This window comes from Colletotrichum scovillei (genome assembly GCF_011075155.1).
Source record: "Colletotrichum scovillei strain TJNH1 chromosome Unknown Contig00003, whole genome shotgun sequence".
Classification (NCBI taxonomy): domain Eukaryota; kingdom Fungi; phylum Ascomycota; class Sordariomycetes; order Glomerellales; family Glomerellaceae; genus Colletotrichum; species Colletotrichum scovillei.
Window position 1 is genome coordinate 1,118,977 of NW_023336261.1, and position 25,587 is coordinate 1,144,563.

At 51.5% G+C, this 25,587-nt stretch overlaps 6 protein-coding genes across 6 annotated transcripts; 4 read left to right on the forward strand and 2 right to left on the reverse strand.

Moving 5' to 3' along the window:
* Nucleotides 1-24: 24 nt before the first annotated feature.
* On the forward strand, nt 25-3,145 carry HER10_EVM0005336 (uncharacterized protein). The gene is made up of 4 exons (XM_035474957.1): nt 25-1,417; nt 1,482-1,545; nt 1,609-2,777; nt 2,833-3,145. Exons 1-4 carry the CDS (start codon nt 1,092-1,094, stop codon nt 2,924-2,926), a joined length of 1,653 nt encoding a protein of 550 aa, XP_035336020.1. The 5' UTR covers nt 25-1,091; the 3' UTR covers nt 2,927-3,145.
* Nucleotides 3,146-3,490: 345 nt separating this feature from the next.
* HER10_EVM0002462 (cutinase) lies at nt 3,491-5,465 on the forward strand. The gene is made up of 3 exons (XM_035472171.1): nt 3,491-4,914; nt 4,971-5,088; nt 5,156-5,465. Exons 1-3 carry the CDS (start codon nt 4,468-4,470, stop codon nt 5,338-5,340), a joined length of 750 nt encoding a protein of 249 aa, XP_035335748.1. The 5' UTR covers nt 3,491-4,467; the 3' UTR covers nt 5,341-5,465.
* Nucleotides 5,466-7,365: 1,900 nt separating this feature from the next.
* Nucleotides 7,366-8,982, forward strand: HER10_EVM0000092 (eukaryotic aspartyl protease; the record flags this gene model as incomplete). Its single annotated transcript, XM_035469887.1, has 1 exon — nt 7,366-8,982. The coding sequence occupies one exon, from the start codon at nt 7,366-7,368 to the stop codon at nt 8,980-8,982; it is 1,617 nt and encodes a 538-aa protein (XP_035335543.1).
* Nucleotides 8,983-9,007: 25 nt separating this feature from the next.
* Nucleotides 9,008-10,235, reverse strand: HER10_EVM0009332 (formyltetrahydrofolate deformylase). The gene has a single exon (XM_035478822.1). It carries the CDS (start codon nt 9,933-9,935, stop codon nt 9,072-9,074), a length of 864 nt encoding a protein of 287 aa, XP_035336384.1. The 5' UTR covers nt 9,936-10,235; the 3' UTR covers nt 9,008-9,071.
* Nucleotides 10,236-21,347: 11,112 nt separating this feature from the next.
* Nucleotides 21,348-23,141, reverse strand: HER10_EVM0008102 (uncharacterized protein; the record flags this gene model as incomplete). The annotated part of the gene is made up of 1 exon (XM_035477636.1): nt 21,348-23,141. One exon carries the CDS (start codon nt 23,139-23,141, stop codon nt 21,348-21,350), a length of 1,794 nt encoding a protein of 597 aa, XP_035336276.1.
* Nucleotides 23,142-24,028: 887 nt separating this feature from the next.
* Nucleotides 24,029-25,529, forward strand: HER10_EVM0002644 (uncharacterized protein). The gene is made up of 3 exons (XM_035472347.1): nt 24,029-24,966; nt 25,042-25,123; nt 25,196-25,529. The coding sequence occupies exons 1-3, from the start codon at nt 24,435-24,437 to the stop codon at nt 25,293-25,295; spliced, it is 714 nt and encodes a 237-aa protein (XP_035335768.1). The 5' UTR covers nt 24,029-24,434; the 3' UTR covers nt 25,296-25,529.
* Nucleotides 25,530-25,587: the final 58 nt, after the last annotated feature.

Sequence of the window (25,587 nt, forward strand, 5' to 3'; positions counted from 1 at the left end):
CGTACCACCCCGAAGCGCACACAGAACCATCTCAGATAAAAAATATAACGAAATGCAATTTCCAACTTCCCAGCCTTGACTATTGTATCCGTATCTGAAGTCATTCATACTACTGCAAGGTGCCTAAACTATATCAGAAAATGAAGCGGATTGTCGATGATGAATAACAATGCCATCAAAGTAGGACGTCTATAATCAGTCGTATTACTCCTCCTCGTGTCTGGCAATTCCTTCAGTTAACCTTATTCTTGTGACAGATAAATACTCGAACGAACGGTGGAAAGGGCAGATCTGAGCGGATCGCTCCCAAATCTGGCAATTTTAGATCAGGTCAGTTGAGTGACTTGAGTAGAGTCCACAGAGACCGACTCGACAGCTTGGCGTTCCCGAACATTGGCCTGCTCAGGGTCGGCGAAAAGAAGATTGCCAGATATCTCCTCCTTTTCCATTTTGGTGCAATCAATTAACAAAATCGATTCATCCCATTGTTCTTGAATATAGGTCCATCTCTGATCCAAGGGGTTTCCGTCTGCCGGCTTATCAAATGCCGGTAGTGGTATATGTTGGAAGACTGGTTCGGGCTTCCCACCGATCGGGCAACCGGGCCGGAACCGCCCGGTGTATCAACCGGTATTTCTATGCGGGAGTCTGAGCATTATCTGCCGATCGCAGGATTCCAAGCTACCTTAGGACGAGAAACCCCATGATTACTATCATGGCTTTCTCGGTTAAACGGCATGCATGTTCAATCGCACTACGAACCGCACACAGAGGCCAGTCGAAACGTCGAGATCGGCACGTCACCAGCCAAGGACGATCCCCCACCGTTCACTACGCCTCCACAAGACCCCCTCTCTGGAGTAACAATGGCATGTACTATGAAGAGACGATCCGAGATGTTCGCTCATGAGGACCACTCGCTCTCGCCGAAGCCGGCACTGGGCTGTGATACTGCTGTACCGGTCTTTGCCGGATTCAAACATTATTTAGAAGTGAAGTTGAGAAGTTAAATGGACTTGTAGCGATAATATTCCAACGCACTGTTCTCATCCACGTCCCAAAAGAGATTGGGATTTTGTCTTCAAATCAAAATGTGGTTGTCGACAAAGAGTCTCGTTGCGGTAGGCTTGCTCAGCGCCTTGGGCCTGAAGCAGCGGGCCACTGCAGTTGAGTTATCCGGCTTCACAAAGGACTTATTCACCGAGTCCATGGACTTCTTGGATAAGATCTATGACCCTGCAGCTGGCTATCTTTATTTCTTCTACTACCCACTTGCGGCAGGAAAGCACGAGACACGATCCTCAGTCTGGTACGCAACTGGTCTCCTGCAGCGTAACATCGGCGACGATGTGGCTCATGCCACCAAGATCATCAAGAACGTAATCCGAGATCAGAAGAAAATTCCCGAGGAACAATGGTGAGTGCCCTCCACTATCAAGAGTCTCAAGATGAATTTTAACTTACAACAAAGTTTTATCCAGGTATGGCGACTACACTGTTTATCCAGAGGAGCCAACTGTTGGTACAGCGGCGTATCCGAAGAGCGTAAGTATCGTTCTCCTCGCGCACATACCAAATCTCGATTGTGATGCTGATCATTTTCTGAAGATTTACAATACTTGGGACCCTAATTGGCGAGGTTTCATTGGCACAACTCTCATCGTCATTTATGAAGAGTTCAGGCATCTTCTTTCAAGCGACGTCCAGGATCTCATTCTTGAGAGCATGTACAACAACACCATCGGAGACAGCTACCGTGTTGGTGGAGTTGATGACGACAACCTCTATCCTTCTTACAGCAACCCGGCCATCATGCGCGCCGTTGCTACCGGATGGACAGGTCGCGCTCTCAACGACTCAAATATGACAGCTGCCGGCGAACTGTACGCCCAAGAGATCTTGGACTTATTTGACCGAAACAACACGCTCTCTGAGTTTAACAGTCCAACGTACGCAGGCGTCAGCATATATTCGCTTACACTATGGGCCAAGTACATGCCGTCTGACTCGTCACTGATGGGCCAGCACGGTGCTCGCATGATCAAATCCATCTGGGACTCCATCGGTTCCATGTACAACGCCAATCTCCGCAACGTCGCCGGACCATGGGATAGGACTTACGGCTTCGACATGAACCAATATGTTGCCATAATCAACATCTACATTTGGTCTCTCGTCGGTAAAGACAGGGCCCCTGGCATCTCACAAACCTGGAGCATGGCGCATGCAGACGACTTCGAATACGCGCCGCTCATCTCTGTTTTGGCACCTTTCCATGATACTCTTGTACCATCGGACGTTGTGGAGAAGCTTAGCGTTTTCCCTGGTGAGCACATGTATGAGACTGCCGCTTTCTCGCCCCCTCACGATTCCGTTCCCCGAAATATCACGACCTGGCTGTCGGCCAACCTCACTATTGGAGCCGAGTCTTATGATGAGGATACACTCGGTGGTCCTCGCGAAGATCCTTCTCAATGGTCTACTGCGGTGGTGCAGTGGGCTAGGAACGATGGCAGCGTCGGCTATGCCGTTCTCCATGGCACTGAAGAGGCTTTGAATGTGGATGTTAGTCCTGGGCATCTCAGCTTGTCATACCCGCGCGGTAATTCCACCAGCATTTTTACATTTCTTGTGAGCTCCAATCCACTTGGCGGGAAGAGAGATATCTCTGGGTTCGACGATCTTGAAGGTATACAAGTTAGCGTCAGTGGCTCGGTGAATCCACAGCCGGAAATTGGATTCTGTGGCCTTGTTGGCGGTACCTGTCCCATTATTCAGTGAGTTCCCTCAATCTCCCAAAGTCCCTCGGAACTTGGTACTGACATCAGGCAGTGGATTTGAATTCTGGAACATTACGTTTGTGATGCCTAGTGACTCGAGTGCAGTTCCATCAATCGAACTCGACATTAAGAGTATCATTGGTTAAGGGTAAGTAGAGCCATTGAAGTAGGGTTGGAAGCATACGTTGTGTTGAAGTACATCTACTACACTGAGACAGAATATGGTTTCTAATTGTTGATGGTAGCGAGCTATTTGAGGACTATTTCTTACTCGACATTGACATCGCTGCTATGGATTCTTTGTGGATGAGTGAAACCTCCACCAAAGAAACTTCTTGTCTGGTTCCGGATTCATTAAAGCCCCACCGTAATCTGACTTGCAACTCGCAAAGACTATGAGGTGAAACTCAATAAAACCACCTCTTGTCTACTGCGCAACTTATCAATATCATAATTAAAACCGCGTATTACTCTTTTTTTGTCCTGTAGTATGTAATCAATGCGAAGCTTTCGGCGGGTCCCGCTGATTAACTTTCAGCTAACTCCCAAAGAGGCCATCAATTACGCCAGTTGAGCAACTGATTCCTATTGCCAAGCTGCTTTACCGCCCGGCGGTCATACATCATTATTCATAGCTCCCACCCTCAAGCTCTTGGGGGCGGGACTCCACCATCAAAGTGGAAGGTCAATGTTCGGCTCGCAACCCACGTGTTCTTCGTGACACCCAATCCCCAAATTCCTATCACAAGCGCCTCGATTACCCCGCGATGAGCGGCAGAACTCCGTTACGATTCAGGATTCGACGCCGATATGCTTACCTTCAATCGGCCGATATCCCCGAGGCGATGTCACATTGGCCCCGTCTGGGAGCCGGTCAGCGCAACCCTCAGCTGCCACGGGACTCAATGACAGGTTGGTGGCTTGGTAGGCGCCCCCCCGGTTCCGAGATTTACTGCGAACTGCCGGGCCTATCAGGTTGCATCATGACGCCATGGGGTCACTATCAGAGTCAGGATGATCACTTCCAACTCCAGACTTCACCTACAGCTGTCATCCGCGTAGGCCGTGGCCGTCGCTGACCCCTCGACGATTCCCTCAAGACATCCAAGAGTTTTGACAACTCAATATCAGCTGCACAAACGGAGACCGGTGCGGGCCGAGGTGCTATAGTGGGCTAGTCAATCTGCAGGACAAATTGGGCAAACTTGCTTCAGCCATCCCAGCTTCCTCTTCGAAGACCGACGTTCCTGGTTTTGCACTCATCTGACTGGTCAATGGCACTGGATGGCAGGCGTCAAGAAGCCATGCACTGGCCGATATGGGGCTCGGGCCAAGCTTTCGAGTCGCACTGCTACACCGTTGGTGGGCACCAATGGTCGATGCTGGCCCTGGCCCTGCGACGCATTGCAAACTGAGAGAGGGACTGAAGCAAACAACGACAGCCAAGGCTTGGCCCAGCAACCCTCCCGGCGCGTGAGGCGCGCCCATCTCGATCATGGATAGGTGCGAAGCTCCCCATAAGGTGGTCGCGGGAGATGGAGTTGAGGGCATATAAAGTAGCTCCTGTTCCCCGACATTCAGCATCAGGAGAGATCTTCAGAGCTCCAGACTCCCAAGCCCGACAAGTCCCTCCTGCTCCTCAAAGCAACCCAGGTCCAGCAGCTGCCATCGTCCCCGAACCGTCGCAATGAAGGCCAGCCTCCTCTTCCTCGCGGCCTCCACGGCCCTCGCTGCCCCTCTCGAGAGCGTCCCCGTCGCTCGCAGCGAGATTGGGTCTTTCCCCATCGCCGAGCTTGAGGCTTACTACAACGCCGCTTACTCCGTCAAGCCCGAAGAGACCGCCGCTCTTAGCCCCGCGATTTCCAAGCGCCAGTACAACGGCGACACCTTCAACCAGCTCACCGATGGCACAGCTTGCCGCAAGGTCACTTTGATCTGGGCCCGTGGCACCACTCAGTCCGGCAACGTTGGTGAGGCCGGCTCCGAGGGACCCGTCTTCTTCAACGCCCTTGCCGGTCTCGTCGGAACCTCCAACTTGGCTGTCCAGGGTGTCGACTACTCCGCAAGCATTCTCGGCTTCCTCGCCGGCGGCGACGCAGCTGGCAGCACCACCATGGCCAACTTGGTTGCTCGCGTAAGTTCAATACCCTTCATGCAGGGTGTTTCTTCAAGCTAACAGGCTCTCCTCAGGCTGTGACCCAGTGCCCCAGCACCAAGATCGTCATGTCCGGCTACAGCCAGGGTGGCCAGCTCGTCCACAACGCTGCGTCCAAGCTCACCGCGGCTCAGACCGCCCGTGTCTCTGCTGGTATGTCTACAGAATTCCTCATCTAAATATTCCAGAGATCCGCTTGCTGACAGCTTGTACTATGTAGTCCTTATCTTCGGCGACCCGTTCGATGGCCAGGCTGTTGGCAGCATCCCTGCCTCCAAGGTCAAGGTTATTTGCCACGACGGCGACAACATCTGCGACGGTGGCATCATCATCACTGCCGACCACAGGAACTACGAGCAAGATGCACCGGCCGCGGCTGCATTCGTTGCTGGCCTGGTTGCGTAAGCCATTGTACTGATAGCATCTCCAAAAATGGGACTTTGGGAGGATTAAGGGAATTACTATTTCTTAGTTCAGGATTCCTGTCATGAGGCTACACCCTACCTCAGTCACTCTCAATGTTAATGACAACATAATATTAACGAGGCGTCACGCGCAAAGAGAAAAACAACATTTGGCACTCGTCTTACCACGATTCCTAAGATGAGTGGTCGTGTTTTTAAGGTGCTAGCAGACTTTCTGCTGCTATCCCCATCCGATCAATTACCTTCCTTACTCGGTCTTCGGCAACATGGATATCCTACCACAGTGAACCGTCCCTAAAGTACCACTTCTGGTTGCGCGAGTAATGATTGACGAAGCAAGTGAAGGTTTGCGAGGTCAACCCCAAAGGCGTCTGCGGCCTACATTCAAGCCGCTTGTTTCCTGCCCACTTTGAGATCAACGCATGTGCTTTCTTGCTTTAGGATAGGTGATATAATTTACCTGCTCCAGACCAATAGTCAAATCCGTTACTTCTGATGGTAGTAACTCCGCTACTCTATTATCTTCTTGAGTTTGATGATAGTAGCGGGTATGATAGGCGTACAACGAACAGTCCCTCAAGTACTTGAGACGGAGTGTCGGACTTGGAGGCCAGTCGTTGTTGCGGCCGAGTTCCGCCTTCATCGGCCATAACGGCTTTCTCGGCTGCATGCCTATATGCAGAAGAAAGGGAGGAGTACCCTTAGCTCAAATTTGATTCTATTCTCGGAGCATCCGGGTCTGTTGAATTATCACTAAAACTCTCTTGATAAGTACAATTGCGGCGCGGTTGGCTGCATGCACCTTTCTGTTCTCTCGGCGACGTCGATCACTTGTGCGGCGTGCCTACCCGTTTGCCCACCAGCCTCGTGATACAAATACCACCGCTATCCTCAGACTAAGAGGCACTGCAGCGCGGGAAGCTGCAGCACGCAACTTATCTCTTGCATGTTCCGAATAGATTATGGACATATAGATGATCCTCGGAAAACAGGACTATTTGAGAATGGTCTCGGAGGTGTTGGGTCGAGAGCTGAGCAGACACGGAAGGGCACAGGACAAAGTTGGGTGGGTACGGGCATGCAGGAGAACTTGTTTGGCCTTTGATAGAAATATCTAGGACTCCTATGATGCCATCGAACCCAAAAGATAGCTAACTTGGGCAACTTACGTCTATGTTTCTCCGTATGAACCCCTGGACCAACATGCAGCTCTACGCCGCAGCCTGCCAAGATACCGACCGCCTGACTATCAGCTTGCTTTTCCGCCTTGCGCCTGTAGACTTGATCACCAAGTACTCTTTACGTTCCACGGAAGCCTCCTGATACCCGTGATGTTTGTCACACGATGCGCAGGCCCAGCCACAGTGACGGGGCGGCCAAGCCTACTCCGCCCAACCAACAGCTTTGTCTGCTCCAACATGCATATGCAACTCAAACTCATCCAAGCTACATGGCCTCCGAGGCTTAAGGGAGATTACTCGGTTTCCCGACAACGCAATACAGATATCCCTGCAGAAATTTCTTCTAGACTAAGAGGGAACTTCTATTTTGCTTCGTTGGCCCGCCCTCTCGACCCCCTCCTGGGATTGTCAAAGGACTTCACCCGTCTCTCCTTTCTTTCTTACCAGCCGTCGATTGTTATCTGGTAATTGGAATTTTTACTCCGACGTCACTATCGACTTTCTCTATCGAGATGCGCGTCGGCATATTCTTCTTAGTTATTCTCTCGTGGGTAACATGCGTCAGGAGCCAATACCGGCGCCTTTACTGGTCGACGGACCCTGAATTGGGGGCCAATTCAAGCTCGTTTGGCCCAGATGGACCATGGCGAGCGATAGGGCTTTCGGACACGCCGGGGTCTCTTGATTACTGGTCTATTGCTTACTTCCTCTGGCCGACGGGCTCAACAGACAGCATGATGATTTCTGTGGAAGACGGAGGAAACTACAACGGTACTGCATCCAGAGAAAGCGTCCTCAAATCAAACGCGAGCGCTGTCGCACTCATGGATGACTGGCCCCTCGGACTTGACAAGAATGCCATGAGCAAGCTATATCGCCAGCGCACGAACCTGCTTTCACGCATGAACGACGTAAAAAGGAGTTATTGGGCCGACATTACCATCGACATTTACAACCCCAATCTGTACCCGACGGCATACTCAAACATCTCGAATGAAACCGCACCCGTCGGAACGATTGGCTTGGGCGATGAGCTTAGTTACGACCATACCAATCCTAACTACATTTACAGCATCACCGACCAAATGACGTCGGAAAACTTCATCGCCAATAGCTCTTGGTACATGCATTTGGGAAGCGTCGCATTGGGCCAGACAGGGTCGCTGATATTGGGGGGCTATGAAGAAAACCGTATTCTAGGAGACGTGGGGACGTTTCACCTAGATTCCACTCTCCCTCGGGTGATACTTGTGGATGTACTTCTCGACTTCGAAGCAGGACCATCGCCATACAACACAACCGTCGGAAGCGTATGGCAAAGCGAAAGTCTCCCTGCCGCCGTACAAAGTATGGCCAACAAATACGGTGGCCCTGCGGGGTCTGCCTTGGTCCTGCCAAATGCGGCCGCCCCTTACTTGTATCTTCCTCCGGAAGTTTGTGAGGCTGCTGCTTCTCACCTACCCGTCCGCTGGGTGCCGGAAATCGGATTGTATGTGTGGGAGTTTCACTCAGATCCGGTCGGCACCACGCGCTTCGTCAACTCTCCGGCCTCCATGGCCTTCGTGTTCACAGACGAAAATTCCCGAAACATCACTATAAAGATTCCTTTCAGGCTATTGAATCTCACAATAGATCGTATGCCCGCCAGAGAGAACTATGTGAACTGGGGGGTGGATACTTATTGGCCTTGCAAACCATGGACTGAATCGGACATCGTGGCTTCCTCATCACTGAACCGATATACGTTGGGTCGAGCTTTCCTGCAAGGTGCTTTTACCGGTTTCAACTATGACCGAGAGCGATTTTTCATGGCACAAGCACCCGGACCAGGAATGTCAGAACAGCTCATTGTTCCGGATAACTCCCAAGACTTACGGTCGAGACCTGCGGATACCTTTGTCGATACCTGGCGGGAATATTGGACGGAGCTTGAAGTAGCAGCCGGAGGGACTGGCGGTACTGGAGGAACACCAGGCACGACACCCGAGGCCACCGGCGACAATTCCACTCCCACAAGCGGCTTAGGAACGGGCGCAATAGCAGGCATCGCGGTCGCGGCGGGATGTGGCTTGGTCGCGTTAGTGGCCTTGCTATGGTTCTTCTGCTGGCGGGCTCGGAGAAGGAGGAATTCCGACGAAGAACACAAAAACGAAAATGGAAGCGGGCGTGGTTTACATGATGCAGATATCTTCACTGGTGGCAAGGCTGAAATGGATGGAAAAGGGGTGCCAATATCAGAACTAGAGCACCATGATCGGAAGTCCGCTTTAGGCGAGCAACAACCTCAAGAGTTACCGTCGCCTTTCAATTCGCCGATGAATAGCAGCCCTGGTTTCAGCGACTTGGTTTTCGAGTTACCTGACGGCAACTGGGGTCGTCATGAGAAGGGAGAGAAGGGAGATATGTCAGAGAAGAGAGACGGAGACAAGAGAGCAGAGTAATGTGAAATAGATGGATATTGCGAGGTGCAGGAAAAAAGACCAACTTTTATTTATCATTTCCTTTCAGAATGCCCTGTCCTTTTTGATACCTAATTGAAAACAACCGTCTTGGTCTTGTTGAGGAACACGCGTCCCTCGGCAGTCCACTTGACTGCGGCAGCCAGAACCTGGCTCTCAATATTGGATCCCTCCTCGACAAGGTCCTTGGGGCTCATGCAGTGGTCAACTCTAGCAATGCGCTGCTCGATGATCGGGCCCTCGTCCAAGTCGGCCGTAACGAAGTGGGCCGTCGCGCCAATGATCTTGACACCGCGCTCGTAGGCCTGATGGTAGGGCTTCGCGCCCTTGAAAGATGGCAGAAAGGAGTGGTGGATGTTGATGATTTTGCCGGACATGGCCTCGCACAGCTTGGGTGACAGAACCTGCATGTAGCGGGCCAAAACGATGAGCTCAATATCGTTCTCCTTGACCAGGCGCAGGATAGCCTCCTCCTGCTCAGCCTTGGTGTCCTTGTTGACAGGCAAGTGGTGGAAGTCGATGCCGTAGTTGCCGGCCAGGCCCTGGTACTCGTTGTGGTTGGAGACGATGAGGGGGATGTCAATGGGCAGCTGGCCCGACTTTGCGCGGAAGAGGAGGTCGTTGAGGCAGTGTCCGATCTTGGAGACCATGATCAGGGTGCGCAGCTTCCGGGCGACGGGCCGGATGCGGTACCAGTCCAGCTGAAGATCGGCGGCGAGGGCGTCGAACGGGCCCTTGAGGTGCTCCGTCGACTCGGACTCGGTCGGCCCAAAGTGCACACGCATGAAAAACTTTTCCGATACGGGGTCGGAGAACTGCTGGAGGTCCAGGATGTTGAGCTTCTCGGCCGCAAACACCCCCGTCACGGCGTGGACGATGCCGGACTTGTCCGGGCACGAGAGCGTCAGGATGTGGTCGTGAGAGGCGGGAGCCATGTTGAATGTCTGATTTATGGGTTGGTTGATTGGGTTGAAAGGGGGCGTTTGGTCGAACTTGAAGGGATGTTGACTCTTTCTCACTCAGAAATTCTCATTAGTAGCCTTTGGTTTTCTCACTCCTGAAAGCGATGAGTCAAACACTAAAAACAGCCGCGGGGCACCAGCTCCGTCTCCAGGGCCCCTCCGACCTCGGGGATGTCTCGGAGACCCGCAGCTAGCTCAACTCATTTTAAATGAGACGTTTTCAGTCATCAGCCGTGAGGGTTATAAGAGAATGATGATTAGCAATGGAATAATGTGATCAGTCTAGTTAGAATGAGAAAGTAAGAGTGAGCTGGGGGGATTAAGAGTAAGCTGGAGTGAAGGGTAAGAAGAGATGGGATGGGCAGAGGATGAGACCCTCAACTGCACGTCTTATTCGACTCAAACGTGCGCCTGTGCCTGCGCAGGCATGCCACTCACATGCCCCTCACCAGCGTCGCATTTCACAGAGGCCCTCCATGGATGCGCCCTATCAACCTCTTATTCAGACTGCCGACATTAACCACCATCTTTCATATCGAAAGTTTGGCTTTTCAATAAACCAATTGTCGCTACATGGATTTGCGGCCGTTGCGCCAGTACCAAAGACACAGTAGTTAGTGTCATCATGGGATGCTGAGATTGGACCCATGCGTATGCATGAGGCCTCAGCCTGGCTCAAAACTGCCCATAATACATTTCTGAGTGGGAGTCAAAACATGATCCTTGATAGTTCCTAGATCCGTGCGATTTTGGGTTACTAAAGAGGTACTAGCAGCTGGCAATATTCTTGGACATTCAAGTCGGGTATTGCGCGTCGGGCGGATTAGACATAATCTCGACCAACATGTACCATGTTGACTGCTCACATTGCCCGCCTGTCCTCGGCATCTTTTGATCTCCTAGAGCTAGATGAACAATTCTGAGGATCTTTCATCGTGCTCTCGGACACAATCTGTCGTTATGGCTTTGTTTCAGAGCATTCCAGCCTGGCCTCAGACACTTGCAACAGTTGGCGGAATTGGCAATAGCGGGTTCCAGCGGCGAAACAGGGTTTATCATTTTCTTTGTTTTCGCTGTTTAGCCGACCTGTCAGTCCTTGTCTTACCGCCTCAATTGCCTTTCCAATTGGGCGTCAACTGCAGTCAGGCCACAAAGCTTGCCTGAGACTTGCACAAAGCCGGTGTTCATGATCATTTGGTTCAGCCATAGGGCTGAGGATTCTCAGCGTAGGATCTCCCGGCCATCCGCGGACAAGGTCACATCACAAGACCCTCGGTGTGGGTAGGCATCCTTATCGTCCGCACTATCTTGCAATACGATTTCAACTGTGCATGTGGCACAGATGCTGTCCGATACTACAGGTTTGCTCTGAACCAGAACAGCTCTTTCTTTTGCGTCATCCACTTGATAGGTTTGTCTTTCCCCATGATATAAACAGACGCCTTCGTAGAACTTTCTTCTCTGTTCAGCAAAGTACATGGGCTACCCAACGGTACATGTGTGTCGCATTCCGATAAGGGCAGTCTTGTGTGTCATTTGACTACATGCAACCAGTATTACCGCGTGCAAGGCGTCTATGGCATTGATCCATCTGAAGCCTAGACCTTGCATATGGGTTCACGAATCAAGGAACAGGGATGATCTGTTGACGATGAACTTCTGGCTGGCTTATCTGCGAATAGCTTGTCATCTTGATTCATTAGCTGTGGACTGCTCCGCCTCGTTGTCTGCCAAACAGTGTTGTGTCAATGATATTCGACATATGAATGTCGCACTTCCAATCAGATGGTAACACTTGCGAGTTTGCAAAAAGTTCATTCATAAGACTGGGTAGTGCATGCTATGAGTTCACAACGTTTTGAACAGGCCGGGAAGCAAACAGTACATGTAGTTACTACATGTTCCCAGGCACACGTATGGAGTTCCGATATGGCGCTGACGCACCACAAAGACGCCCCGGTCGAAGTTGTTCAGTATTTCCATGCGGGCCAGAACGGCATGCAACCACTTCAAACGGGCCATTCGCGAGGCGTTTCTATGCCTCTTGCAGCATCAGGCTACACTAGCCCAGCGCACAGCTGTGCACACAACTACACGTCCACAAGGCTACATCGGTCATCGGAAAGTGACGCACTCGTTCGCTGTCATATAAAAGTTCTGGGTCCCAGTTCCTCACTTCTGTCCAGCTCATATGTAACGCGCCTCCAAACACATCCTTCCCACCAACCTCGGGCCACGATCTCTATCGCCAACACCTACGAAAATGAAGCTCGTACATTGCACGACCAGAAAGGTAGAAAATCACATCTTCCCTTCAATACCTGACTATGCCATCTTATCTCATGTTTACTCGACCCCTGGACATGATGAGTGGGATGCATACGATTCGGCTACCTTGCCAGATAACATAAGCCGCAAAGCAGTCATCGACAATGCATGTCTCCTTGCACGCCAGAATGGTTTGGACTACATCTGGATCGACTCATTGTGCATCGATAAAAACTCATTTGATGAGGTCTCTCATGCGATCAACTCCCTTTCGGAATATTTTCAAAATGCGCACATTTGCTTCGTTTACCTATTCGATCTGCCCTGCTGCCCACCTTACGAATGTGAAAAAACCTGGAAAGAATCTCTGTTCTGGAATCGATCCTGGAGTCTTCAAGAACTACTATTCCCCAAGAGGATCTACTTCTATGACTGCAATTGGCACCTTCGAGGGGACACTTCTTCTCCCGATTTCCAATCTTTCTTAGAGCGTGTCACGGGCATAGAAGATATGCCCCGAGATACATCACGACCTATACATTCTTTTTCAGTTGCACGCAAGATGTCTTGGGCAGCAGGAAAGAAGGATACTCGTGGCGAGGATTCGTCATACGCTCTTCTTGGCATCTTTGGCGTCACCTTGCCAATCATTTACGGCGAGGGTAAACAATTAGCGTTCCGGAACCTTCAGGGGGCAATTCTAGACAAGACAGGCGATATGTCGTTGTTCGCTTGGACCAGCTTCGACGGTTCGATACCTCGCGGCATTTTTGCCAATTCAGCCGATGAGTTTGGCTGGTTTGGGAAGACGAAACTTGCCGCTGTCCCTTTCAAAGACGCCAGAACCATCGCTATTTCTAGGAGTCGCGACGGGGTCGTAGTGGAAGGTAATTGCATTGTTGAAAGCGAGGACACCATCTTTCTTGACCTTGGGAACGGAGCACGCTTGCGCAGTTACGACTTCGTATTCGCACAGAGATGCGGCATCTTGATCCGCCGAGGCGTTTCTGGAGTATTTCATCGTGTAGAGCCTAGCGCGATACAGACAGCCTCTGCAACTGAGCGCGCGAAATCCATGCGAATCACGGTTGATGCGGGTGACTTCACCAACGGCGCTGTCAAAGCGACTCGATTCAATCACCTACGAAACTCGAAGACTCGCACACAGTCGATTAGCAACAAGAACACTGTACTTTCGATAGACGGCATTCCTACTCAGAATAATCCCTCAAATACCGGGAGTCCTTTGCAGCAACGCGCCCCCGTCGACGATTCTGAAAAGAATTGTGCAGGTTCGATGCGTGAAGGAAAGTCTCCAACGAGCGAACATCAACGAAACCAGTCCCAGGAAGCAGATCAGACATCAGTCAAGAAAGAATGCATTCTTGATGCTATACCAACTGGTCTCGATCCAGACACTTACGTCGAGCCATCGTCCGCTAGGGCTGTCACCCCAGAATCTCTTGACGATAATACCGCTGGCAGTTCCACGAAGGCGGCCCACGCGACATCAGCAAAGCAGTCATTTGCTAGTCACAGAGCTCTTGCGAATGACAGAATAGTTGTCAAAAGTCTAGCTAGGAAGGCACATCAGAGTTTCAAGACATACCAGCACATTGTCAATCACGACACAGGAAGGGAGAAGCGACGAAGCAAAACAAACACACTTCCTACCACTTCGCGTAGACGCGGGTCACGTAACTCACAACGAAGAGACATTCGCGCTCGATCTACCGAATTTGCATGTCCCTTGTTTGTCGAGAACCCTTGGGAGCATCTTCAATGTCTGCGAGTCAATGCTTTGAATACGATGTCAGATGTCAAAGATCATATTTGGACGGCGCACCGGGTCCCTTACAACTGCCCAGTATGTGCTCATACATTCTGCAGCGCTAGTCTACGAGACAAACATATTATCGATCGTGGGTGTAAACCTTTAGGCGAAGCTGTTCATGGGGGTGTGACAGAGGACCAGGATTGTCTCATTTCACACACTCAACAGCTTCCTGGTCGCAAAAAGCAATGGTTTGCAGTCTGGAAGATTCTGAATCCGTCAACAACTCAACAGCCACCCAAGTCTCCTTTTCTGAGCGACACAATGGGATCTGAGGTGGCCTATTTCAAAAACTTTTACCAATCTTACAAGCTCAGAGGAAAGAAAGCCATCGGAGTAGAAAGTGAAAGTCTAATCAGGCTCGATGAAGCGGTACTTCGGGAGGTTATTAATATTTTGGTGGACGAAATGTTAAAAGCACCCGCCAGGCTTAGATTGCTCCAAACTTAGTTGACACTGGTGAAATACCAGTAGTTGCCATAGTGACTCGGAAGGTTGTTGCAGAAGTCAAGGCTGGATTCTGACACAACCTGACACATGGTATCTTGCTTCGATATGTAGAATATTTTAATCCTGAAAAAATGGAAATAGTGGTTGCAGCTCAATTCTAAAGAACACACACAAAGATGTCAATACTACAAAGCCTCTGTATGTATTACTCGTGAGTATATGCTGGCGGTGATACCCTCCGTCCAACTTGGTCTCACATTTTTGCCACAAGTGATGAAAATTCACAAACTACATTCGTCTTAAAGCTACGCAGATCAATGGTTATTTTCATGCGAAAATCGAGAGAGAGATGATGAAAGGTCGGTGGCAGAAGTCCTAGTCCAAGTAAAGTATTGAAGTATTGGGACCTACAGAGCTACTCCAAGCTATCAGACTTGTGTCACTGACAAAGTTAAATATAGAGTATAATCGTCCCAGACACGGATCGAGTACTAATATTTTGGCGATAAAAACGCGTAAATTTCTTGGTTCGGCGTTCGAGTACATCACCAGATCAAATGTCTTGTATTAAGAGGATTTCGATTTAGTTTTCCATCCCTCTGGTCAAGTTTCGTAATTTCTCTGTGTTCCTTCTCGATCTCAGAGTTACATTGTCCGAGTCGTCAATCTTTACAGGAGAAGATATTATTGTATCACCAAGCTGCCACCTCTCTTGGTCGTCGACAGTGCTTAGAGTCGTGAATGGCGTGAGCGGTGAGCAAATTGCATTTGACGAAGGGCAGAGCCGCGATCTTGGAAGATGTACCGCATCGGTCTCGCTTTGTGTTGCACTCACTTTCGCGAGCTGACCCAAAATCAATAACAAATCTCCACCTGTAGAAGAGTTCAAGGGAGAGAATGATCCGGTCTTGGGCAGCTCCGTGCCGGCTACCAGGTCCGTCTGTGATGAGTCGTTCTTAAGGGATGACATGACCTTGAAACCATTCTTTTGCCATAGATCGCAGACAGTTGAGATGACTTCTTCCACTCCAGTCCTGAGGAACGGCGAGGCTGGAAAGCTCCGTCCGGGAAATAAGATGTCCCAGATAGTGTACCAGGAATGCTCATCTCCTTTAGGGCCGCTATTCATCCTCTGCAAGAGATCGGTTACCTGGTGCTCCGAAATGCCTTCATCCATCCCGGCTGACTTCGTACCAGCCCTGCCATCGCATTGTTGGGCATCAATGTGAGCTTTACACTTTTGTTTGTCCTTGAAGCCTTCGTGACAGCCCTTGCAGTGGAACCGATGCTTCCTGAGAAGATGCTGCTTAACGTCCTTCACCCTCTTCAGGTGGAAGCGAGCACAGTGGAGGTGTGTGACCCGATCAAACTTGTAGAAAGGACAGGCGAGTCTTTTGCTAGGCGTTGACTCTGCGTCCACGTGAAGCTCATCTCTCAACTGTCCGCCATCATTTGCAGTTGCGGTTTCCCCGCCAATATCATCGGAGGTTCCGTTCCCCAGAGACTCTGCCTGGACTCTCGCTCGCTTGCGATGGCTGGCCCTGTTGGGAGTTAGGCTGGGTATTTTGCCAGACGTGGATTTTGAATCCGCATTTTCGTCACAAAGAAAAGCTTGCGATGGCTGGCCCTGTTGGGAGTTAGGCTGGGTATTTTGCCAGACGTGGATTTTGAATCCGCATTTTCGTCACAAAGAAAACCCTCTTGAATAGACGAGGTGTCATTCCGTTCGTGAGTGAATTCTTGTGGCCACTGGGACTGGATTGGTCGGATTACGCTTGGTTCAGAAAAGGTCTTCACATCAGGATCTAAGCTGTATCAGTATATGTGCGATTTAGGAACGAGCCTATCTTCTTTTTGGTATTTCAAGCACCCACCTTGTGAGAACTGATAAAAGTAGTTCTGGCCATGAACACCAGGGATTGCTATAGATTGATGATCCGCTGGCTCAATATATGTCTCATTTTGTGACTTCAAAACGTAGTCTTGCGAGAGAACAGGGCCAAAGCATGGTAACTCTGCAAGCGGCAGCTGTATCCCATCGCCCAGAAAGTGACTTCCAGGTAGCTCTACACTGCTCTTAGCGATGTTCAATCTCTGTACGCATTACTCATTCTCACCGCCGTAACACGTCTGTGGCTGGTCCTGGAGAGAAGGAAGCCAGGGCCAAGACGACTCAAGCTCATCCCAAAACATCGTGGCGGGCGAGGGAACGACAAAGTAGGAGCCTGATAGCTGGGAAGTCTCGTCTACGTCGCTGAGAACCTCTCGATGGTGAGGATTTAGGTCCATGATCGGGCCCTCGAGCTAGGTACTAGCAGAGCTAAGGCGATTACTTCGAAGTCCCAGAACATTTCTCGCGATTCAGGGGCCTCTGTAAATGGTGGGTGGGATTTCCAAACTTATAGGTCAATTTCAGCCCTCGATTCATTATTTTCTCGGAACTTTCAGACGCGCAAATGACCAACTATCCTTTCTATCTATCCCACACCACCTAGTTCCGTGTCAAAGATTCCGGCGCAGAAGTACCAGGCCTATATTGAGATGCAGTGGGTGTGACAAGTTGGACTGGAGCACGTCTCCCCCACTGAAAGGGAGCGAGATGGTTGCAGATTTCAGGGCTTCAGGGCTGTGCAACCTTAGACAAGCCTCCCTAGCTAGGTTAGGGCAGGCATTTGCAGCCAGAAAATGCACAGTGTCCGTATGATGGTCTGAGAGCACCTGGCCCAGGTCCCTTTGTTGGCGAACCAACTTTCAGGCCTCAAGTCAAAGTCAAGAAACTGTCTGAGAGCACCTGGCCCAGGTCCCTTTGTTGGCGAACCAACTTTCAGGCCTCAAGTCAAAGTCAAGAAACTTGAAGCCAGCATTCGCTGCTTGTATGATATGTATTGGGTATCTTTATTATTTCCTCGCAGCCTTATCCCACGTCTGATCAAATTTCTCAATCCCTGACTGTGTACCCTGCCTTCTGCCGGTTGTCTGTGCGAGACCGTAAGCTGCGAGTGGGATTGGTGGTTCCTCCGTCATCCACGCCTCAAGTCTGGTGGTTCGCATAGCCCGCTGGCCGCTTTTGCCCGACCTGCTAAACAATGAGCATGACGAAAGTCGGTGGAGGACTGAAGCACCCACTTCGAGTCTCCTGTACGGAGGGAGTGTGCATCGCTGCTCGGCATCTCGAGTTTCTAACTGAAATGGTTCTTTTGGCTGATTCTTCAAGACTACTTGATTTGTTCTTACTTTGACGAAAGTTTTGTGACTGACAAACACATCCAGAGAACACCTTGTGCTCAAGTTCAGAGCGCTCATTCCCATCTTTTCTACGTCTTTCTAGGTGGCCCATATCAGGAGTCTCTGCTTCACTGCGCAATTCCCCAGACTATCGCGCAGCGCAGTTGTGCGCAATTGAAAGCAATTCCATGAGCAGCTGCGCTTCTTTTCCTAACTGTGGCCTGGCGAACTGGTGTGTACTGTGGGAATTGGTTCGCCTTTGGGGTGTGTCGTTATTGTACGTACATTGCGCATTTCCAAGATTGCAGAAACGAGCAATCGCGCGTTTCAATCAGTAAATCCGCTCGCTTGTCATGCGCAACTGCTCAGGAGTGACGTAGAATCGTGTCTACGGGGGGATCAAAGTAGAAAAATGTCCTGTAACTCCGCGCATCCGGATCAGGTTTTCTAGACCTTAGGGGCTTGTTGTGGCGCGAGGCAACGGCTTGCCTTGTGCATGGACCTCGATTGTTGGGCGGCTCGGAAGAGATGTCTCGATGGCCTGGCGAATCAGATGACTGACGACAAGATCACATCAAGAGAGAGTCTAGATCGTTGGATCAGGAGTCAGAAGGCGGAACAGCCTCACCATGAGCACGGCAGCGGTGAGGGAGAGCGCGATCCTGGGCAACTCGACGGAATGGATACGGAACAGTACGCCTCCGAGTCCGCCCCGGCAAAATCACGATGGCTGTACAGAGCTCCGTACATTGAGAATACAAGCTGCCCGGCCGAAGAGCCTCATCGGATGTCCTCATCGGGGTGTGAGAACTTGGGAGTAGATGTTGATTACCAGGAGACGGGAAGGCAGCCGCGCTAAAGGGAGGAGTTGGTTGAGGAGGCGACTGGAGTCTAGGATTTCTCACAGACGGAAGCCGTTGCTGGTTTCTTTCCTCCTTTCTCATTTCCTACAATTCCACAAGCATATCATATAGCTTTTGCCTCATAGACGCTCTCAGCCAACAGCCTGAAAGCATTCCGTTTTCGTTTCCAACAACCTTTGTCGATGAGTTTGCTACTGAGGCTCTCAAGCGGCTTGATCGTCTATTCAGACACTGTAGCCAACCGATTGTCAACCGTCGGGGGTAACAGTTTGGGCCAGTCATCGAGCCAGTGTACCGTAGTCGACGTTTGTTCCACCGCTGCAGACGCCCTGGGAGGCTGTCTGACTTCCTTTGATTCGCTCTCTGGTTCTCTCTCGGACTCGTCACAACTAAACCGTTCCTACGTTCAACTCTCTCCGGCCGGCGTTGCAGTACTGCAAACACCCTCCCGTCACCTCGGTCCAGCCCTCGCACAGCATACATGTTCTCAGTGGCCAGTCTTTGGACTCGACGACGTCAAGATTCGCCATGGCCTTTATAACTTACTCGCGGTCTGTGGCACTGGTCTTTACCTGCTGAAACCGGTTGCCGTCTCTCTGTTCGCCAAGTGGGTGCCAGCAGCGCTGTGCCCCAACGAGAATCCAAGTTCCCAGCCCAGTGGACATTTGTCCACAGGCTGGCGAGCTTTTACTGATCTACTCGGTCGCCCGCCAATTCCACGGCTCCTTCGAGAACTGTACACCGCGCCTGGACTGTACCTTAAGCATCTAGTTTGCATACCAAAGAGCAGCACTACAGGCGGTAATTCAGAAAAGACTAGCGAATCCGGGGGCGTGGCCTCTGGAACCGATGAACGTCGAAGAAGGAAGAGAGCTACAAAGTCAGGCGGGAGCGCTGCTTCTAGCACCACGAGCCGCGGGCGTAGTGGAAAACGCCCGCGTGTCGCAGTCGCCCCCAAAGCCAAAGCAGTCAGGAAGGGGAGGCTTTTCGCGTGCCACTTTTACGCGCACGACACTGTCGCCCATGAGTGCTGCCGCCATTACAAATTTGACGAAGTTAGGGACATCAGGAGACACTTGACAGAAGAGGGGAGAGGCAATCACCGTCAACCCATTCATTGTGTCATTTGCTTTTCCTTATTCACCACATTCGCAGAACGTAGCGCCCATATAAGGGCACGAACATGCCGTCCTGGTGTCTGTGAATTCGATGCTTCTGGTCTCAATGAAGACCAAATAGCCTCTATTCGAGACCTGAAGAAGCCTCGCGGTGGAGATGAGAAGGAATTCTGGTTCAAGATCTGGGACATTATCTTTCCGGGCGAGCAGAGACCTGAGTCGCCCTACTCTGACGACGTCGAAGAGCTTGCGACAAGACAACGAGTGGCTCCCAGAATGGCCGTTGGCGTGCAGCAGCTTGGGCTACAGCTTGGGTTGAGTGATCACGTCGTCCAAGCAGTTATTCGCGTGTTGGACAACAGCTGGGGTCCACGCCCGGTAGTGTCACCACGGCCAATCGAGCCGCACAATTATTCTCAAGCTGCCAACGGCACTCGGGGGCCACCAACTTCAGCTTCATTCCACCCCTCCAGTCCATCCTCGCGCTCTGTCCAAAGCCAGGTGTTTCCCGGTTCCAATCCCGCGGCGGCGGCTTCTCTTATGTCTCCCCCAAGCTCATTGGGTCCGACAAACATAACCTACATCGATGAATCGCAACCCCGCTCAACGTTTGACCCCTTTCAGAGCCCGTATCAACCGTTCAATGCTCCGAGGAACTCCCATCAGGCTCGAGCAGCACACATCTCATACAATTTGGCATTAATGAATCACCATAGCCCCGGTGCTCAGCAGCACTACCAAACCAACAGGTCTGGCTCCAGAACAAATCCCATGCTCAACACCACCTTCCCTCGAGTGCACTACACGGCCATCGGACAAGCCCAAACGCCTTTTCATTCGCCAGAACCTGGCGTCAACTTCTTTCCGCAAGGGCTGAACCAGCGACAACGAACCATCAACCCGGTCATTACCGATACCTGGGCGCGTATCCTTGACGAACATACAATCGCGGCCAACGAAGAAGGTTACCAGTCACCAAGTAATCTCCTCCCGCCAGAACACTGAAAATGCCAGCGCGAGCCAGGATAGCCTCCAAAGACGTGCTTTTTACACAATTGGCTTGGTCTTTCTCATCTTGTCCTTTCCATTGTCTACTTGTTTTCTCAATTTCTTGCTTTAATCGTAACGACCATGGGAAATGGACGGGAGTTCAAATCTATTAGGCGCCAATACTTTCAACTTTGTCCTCATACCCGCACCAGCTAGTGCGAGACTTTGGTCTGTTCATCGAGCAATACTTAGAGTGATATTAGATGCCATAGGGACTCAGCCTTCGGGACAAGGGCTTCCCAGCGATAGAATCGGTTCCAGTTCATTTAACGAGTGACAATCTACATTTGCTCTAAGTACTGAAACTTCGTGAGAGGTTGCCCTGCCTGCCTTATAAACAGCACGACCACAACAACAACAAACCCTTGTTGTACCAGCCGCCATGCGGAAACAGGACTACATGTACAAGATTGCATGCTGAGACTAGATGCAAACAAATAGCAAACGAAAGACCATCCTATCTGGCGGCTTCATGCACTAATCCGCAACGCGTTCGAAAATAGTTTCATATCCATTTTGGCGAAAATGTATCCAGGACGTTGCGGTTGTCCGCACCGGATCCTTCATGTTCGGATGTCTACAAACTGGAAGGCCAGAAATTCGTAAAAAATGACTCGACCTGCTGAGCGGCATCCGACTGGAATGCCTGCCCGAGGTTTGCAATGGAAGAAGAACCATCCTGGAAGGAGTTACCGGTATCTTGCGTCCCACATGGTTGAAAATGAACTGCGTGGGAAACGTCTTCAGGGATATCGGGGACGGATACAGCAAGACCGTCGCCCTGGTTCCATTGAACCTCTCTCGCTTGCGTGACATCAGGATGCTCCAGCACATGCCGGACAGCTTCCATGATGCATCTCTGAAGCAGACTCCTGTTCTCCTCTGTGAGAGGTTCTCGGAGCGTGGCCTCTCGCTGAGATACGAGGTCTTCGATGATCTTGGGACCCTTGGTTTCCCAGAGCTCTCGCCGCATGATGCTGATGTCCTCGACCATCCTGCCCAAGAAACAAAATGGAGGTTCCGGGCGTGTACGGTCAGGGCAGACAATGTCCCACACCCTGAACCATTGCTCCTCCGTTGATCCATTTGGGACTCTTCCTTCTAGTAGAGTGTCTTGCTCTTGTGAAATCCATGGTGGGCTTGATGCTTCCGAGGCATTGCAAGAGCGTTGAATAAGGTGGTTGTCCCGCTCGTCGGGTCCCGAGTATGTTTCCCAACAAGTGGGACAGTAGTACTCCGGTCTGGTATGCTTTCTTCTCATGTGCTGCTTGACATCTCTAATTCGCCTGAGTCGGCTTTTCGCGCAAGCCGCGTATCTTCGGGGGTCCTTTCGAAAGAGAGGGCAGGCCAGATATTTCAGGTCCATATCACCTACACCCGTACCATCTTTCCCGTCTTCAGGACCGTGGCCGTCCAAATCGTCGTCACTTGATTGGTCGTTGTCATTTTGGTTATATTCTTCACCTTGCCTTTGAGAAAATGCCTGCCGCTTCCGGCTCGGTGGCTGTTGCTGTTTTGCAGGACCCCGAGTGCGTTTCCTTGTTGGCACTTTCCCTTCGCCTTGGACCGTGGTCTTCTGGTAACAAGTGGTTTGCACTTTGACCTCAAGGTCATACAAAGCTCTAAAGACTAATTCATTCATGATGCGATGGGTATCTCGGTCTCCCTGCTTTGCCATCGACGGTCCTCCAGGTGCAGTGGCCAGTGGACGTGCGTCTGATTCGTCGAGTTGAACTTGTGGATTTTCGAGCGGACGAAGCTTGTGTCCAGAATTTGTCGATTCGAATCCAGGCTTTGCTGGAAAGATGTTGTGCCCAGGGCCGTCCCTCATCTCCGGCCCAGGGTATCCGGCAAATGCATCCGAAGTGGACGCAATCGAAGGTGCTGGATGAGGGTCATGAGAACGTTGAGGGACATCCGAAACTTGAAGTCCCGACAACCTATCAGACAATTCCTTGGTAGATGCAGGCACTGTGATATCACGACTGGTGGAACTGCTCTTCGCACGTTGCGAGGTGGGTAGTGGCCCGTGTCGGACAACCCAATGTCTTCGGAAGATCGCATTCGAGGTGAATTCCTTGCCGCAATTCTTAAAGGGGCACGTTTGAACCGTCGGGGCCAACCCCCAAATCGGTGTGTAAGTCGGTGTGAAACTTCGCACTTGATTGCTTTTGTACGATTCGGGGAGTAAGTCATTTCCACAATTGGTCTCCGAGTCGCTCTCCAAGTCGCCGCTCTCCGAGTCACTCTGCGCGTCACTCTGCGCGTCGCTCTGCGCGTCTATCTTCGTCCAGTCATTCTCCGAGCCATTCTCTGTGCGTGAAGAGCTTCCGCTCCCTGTGCGATAGTGATGCATCCGTTGGATGTCCATCTTCTTGAGGCTTCAACTGGAAACAGAGTTTGCGGGTTCTAGAAGTTTTCTGTGGTTGGTAAATATTTGGATCTCTGGAAAGAAAGGGTTGCCTGATTTGTGCTATGGGCAGACGGCTTACTTTTGAAGGCAAGGTAGACGAATTGTCCCATGACGAGTTAGTTCGTCCTAGTCAGCAATTTTGCATTTCTCCCTTCGCCTCTTTCCCAACGAGCTAGTGTTAGCGCGTCTTTTCCCCCACAAGCCATGTCGAGGCCTCGCGGTGAAGAGAGGCCACCAAAGAAGAGCACACTGGTGCTCATCTCGTGCAGATTACGCGTCGAAGCTGAGAAAGAGCGGAAGGCACTCGCCTGATCGGACTTGAAGGAATGAAAACATGTCTTAGTAACAATTAGCCCGAGGGCTCTGGTTTCCGTAGGCACCGTTGTCAGATCACTCGACACACAGTTCACGGGGCACTCTTCGTTTCGTCCAGCCTCGTCAGCCAAACTGGAGAAACCCATAAAAGCAAATGTGTGCTAGTCAATGGAAAAGCATCAGCACAAGCTCGCAAAGTTTCGATCATCGATACAGGTGCCCCCAGGCTTGGCTAAAGTCGTTAGCTGCATCCAGGCCAGGAATCGACTTTTAAAAGCAAAGATGAGCTAGACCTTCGCGATGTTTCCTTTTGTATCTTGACATGTCTGCCCCTCCCCCGCAATTCGCTAGAGAAGCACGGATCACCGAGTATCCGTCCAAAGAGTGGGGACACGGCACTCGGGTTGACTAATCGCGCCGCTGCCCCTCTACACTATGTATGTATGTACGTACTGCGAAGGCGCGAACCGTTTCGGGAAGACTGCGCAAGACCACTCCGAGGGGCCAAAGAAGGTTTGCGAGTGTCGCGACACAACAGCCCGTCTGTCGTATTCGGGTGCCACCCACCGTTGCTCAAGCCTCAAGCCCCAGGACTGCCGGTCGGTTCCTGTGTGGAGAGTGTAACGGCACGGATCACCTATTCTGTGGCCCCTGGCCGTTTGTGAACTGGTCCCTGGGACACTGGGACGGGCAGTCTAATTGACTTGATCCCGGTTGCTTTACCTGTCCTTGTCCTTCTCGGTCCAATTAACCTTTCCGAAGCTTCCCTCCTACTACTTCTCGACGAAGACACACGTACACGAAGACACATACACACAACCCGATAAACAACGCGTCAAAGACTCGACGGACCATACCGAGCCAACGCTTCCTCCCCCACGATACCCTCACATCGCGAAAGCTACCCAAATCCAAAGACCCAGCGCCGCCAACAAGATGGTCTCAACACGATCCTCCTCCCGCGCCCTCTCAACCGGCCCCGAAGCCTCCCCAACCATCCCCTCAAAAGCCCGCGCCGTCGTAACCGCCGCAACAACCACGCCCGAAAACAAGTCCACCCCGCAAGGCTGGTCCCACGCGCCGACATCCCTCACCTGCTTCTGGCTCCTCGTCTCCCTGCCCCTCGTCATCTGGGACACGGGCTACGTCCTCCTCCGCCCCTGGACGATGCCCGGCGGCCACCTCCACTGGCCCGTCTGGGCGCCCTACAAGCTCTACGGCGAGGTCGACCACGTGTACGGGTGGAAGGCGTTCAACGCCGGCAACGGCTTCACCTCTGCGCAGGGCGCGCTGAACGCCGTCGAGACGATCATGTATCTCGCCTACTACTGGCTGTACTTCTCGCGGGGACGCGCCGTTGACGGGCCGGCTGGGTTGAAGAAGGTTGTTGGTGGAAAGGCGGGCGCGTTGGCTATTGTTATTGGGTTCAGCGCGGCTGTTATGACGTTGAGCAAGACGGTGTTGTACTGTGAGCGCGACTCTCTTTCCTTTTGCTCCTGGAGCCCTGTGAAGCGATGATGTACTAACGACGATGATGCCACAGGGGCGAATGAGTACTTCTCTGGCTTTGACAACATTGGCCACAACCCCCCTCTGGACCTCCTCTTCCTCTGGATCATTCCCAAGTAAGCTCTTCCCTGAAACAGACAAGCTTAATCGCAATATGTGAAGGAAGCTGACTTATATCGCAACTCTAGCGGCGCATGGCTCCTCGGCTCAGGCTACATGATCCTCTCCATGGGTGGCGAGATCGTCGACGGGCTGGCCCTCGCGTCAAAGACGACCAAGACTGAGTAATAGCCGTTTGCTGGTATTTGCGACGCAGCGTTGAAATCTCAGACTCTCGTATGATCGCATCCGCACAGGCACAACCAGGTGCCTTTATTCTGTGCATTCAGCGCTGTAAAAAGCGCGAGCATTGCGCGAGCATGCCAGCCGTAGATGGAGGCCCGGAACCTGAGTTGTAAGGCAACGGTAAATATAGGACAAGGATAAATGGACATATGCAGTAATTTTTGAAATGATAACAGCCCCGTTTACACCCCTCCCGAGTGGGTGTCGAGCCTGATTCGATGCAGCGTGTGAGCGA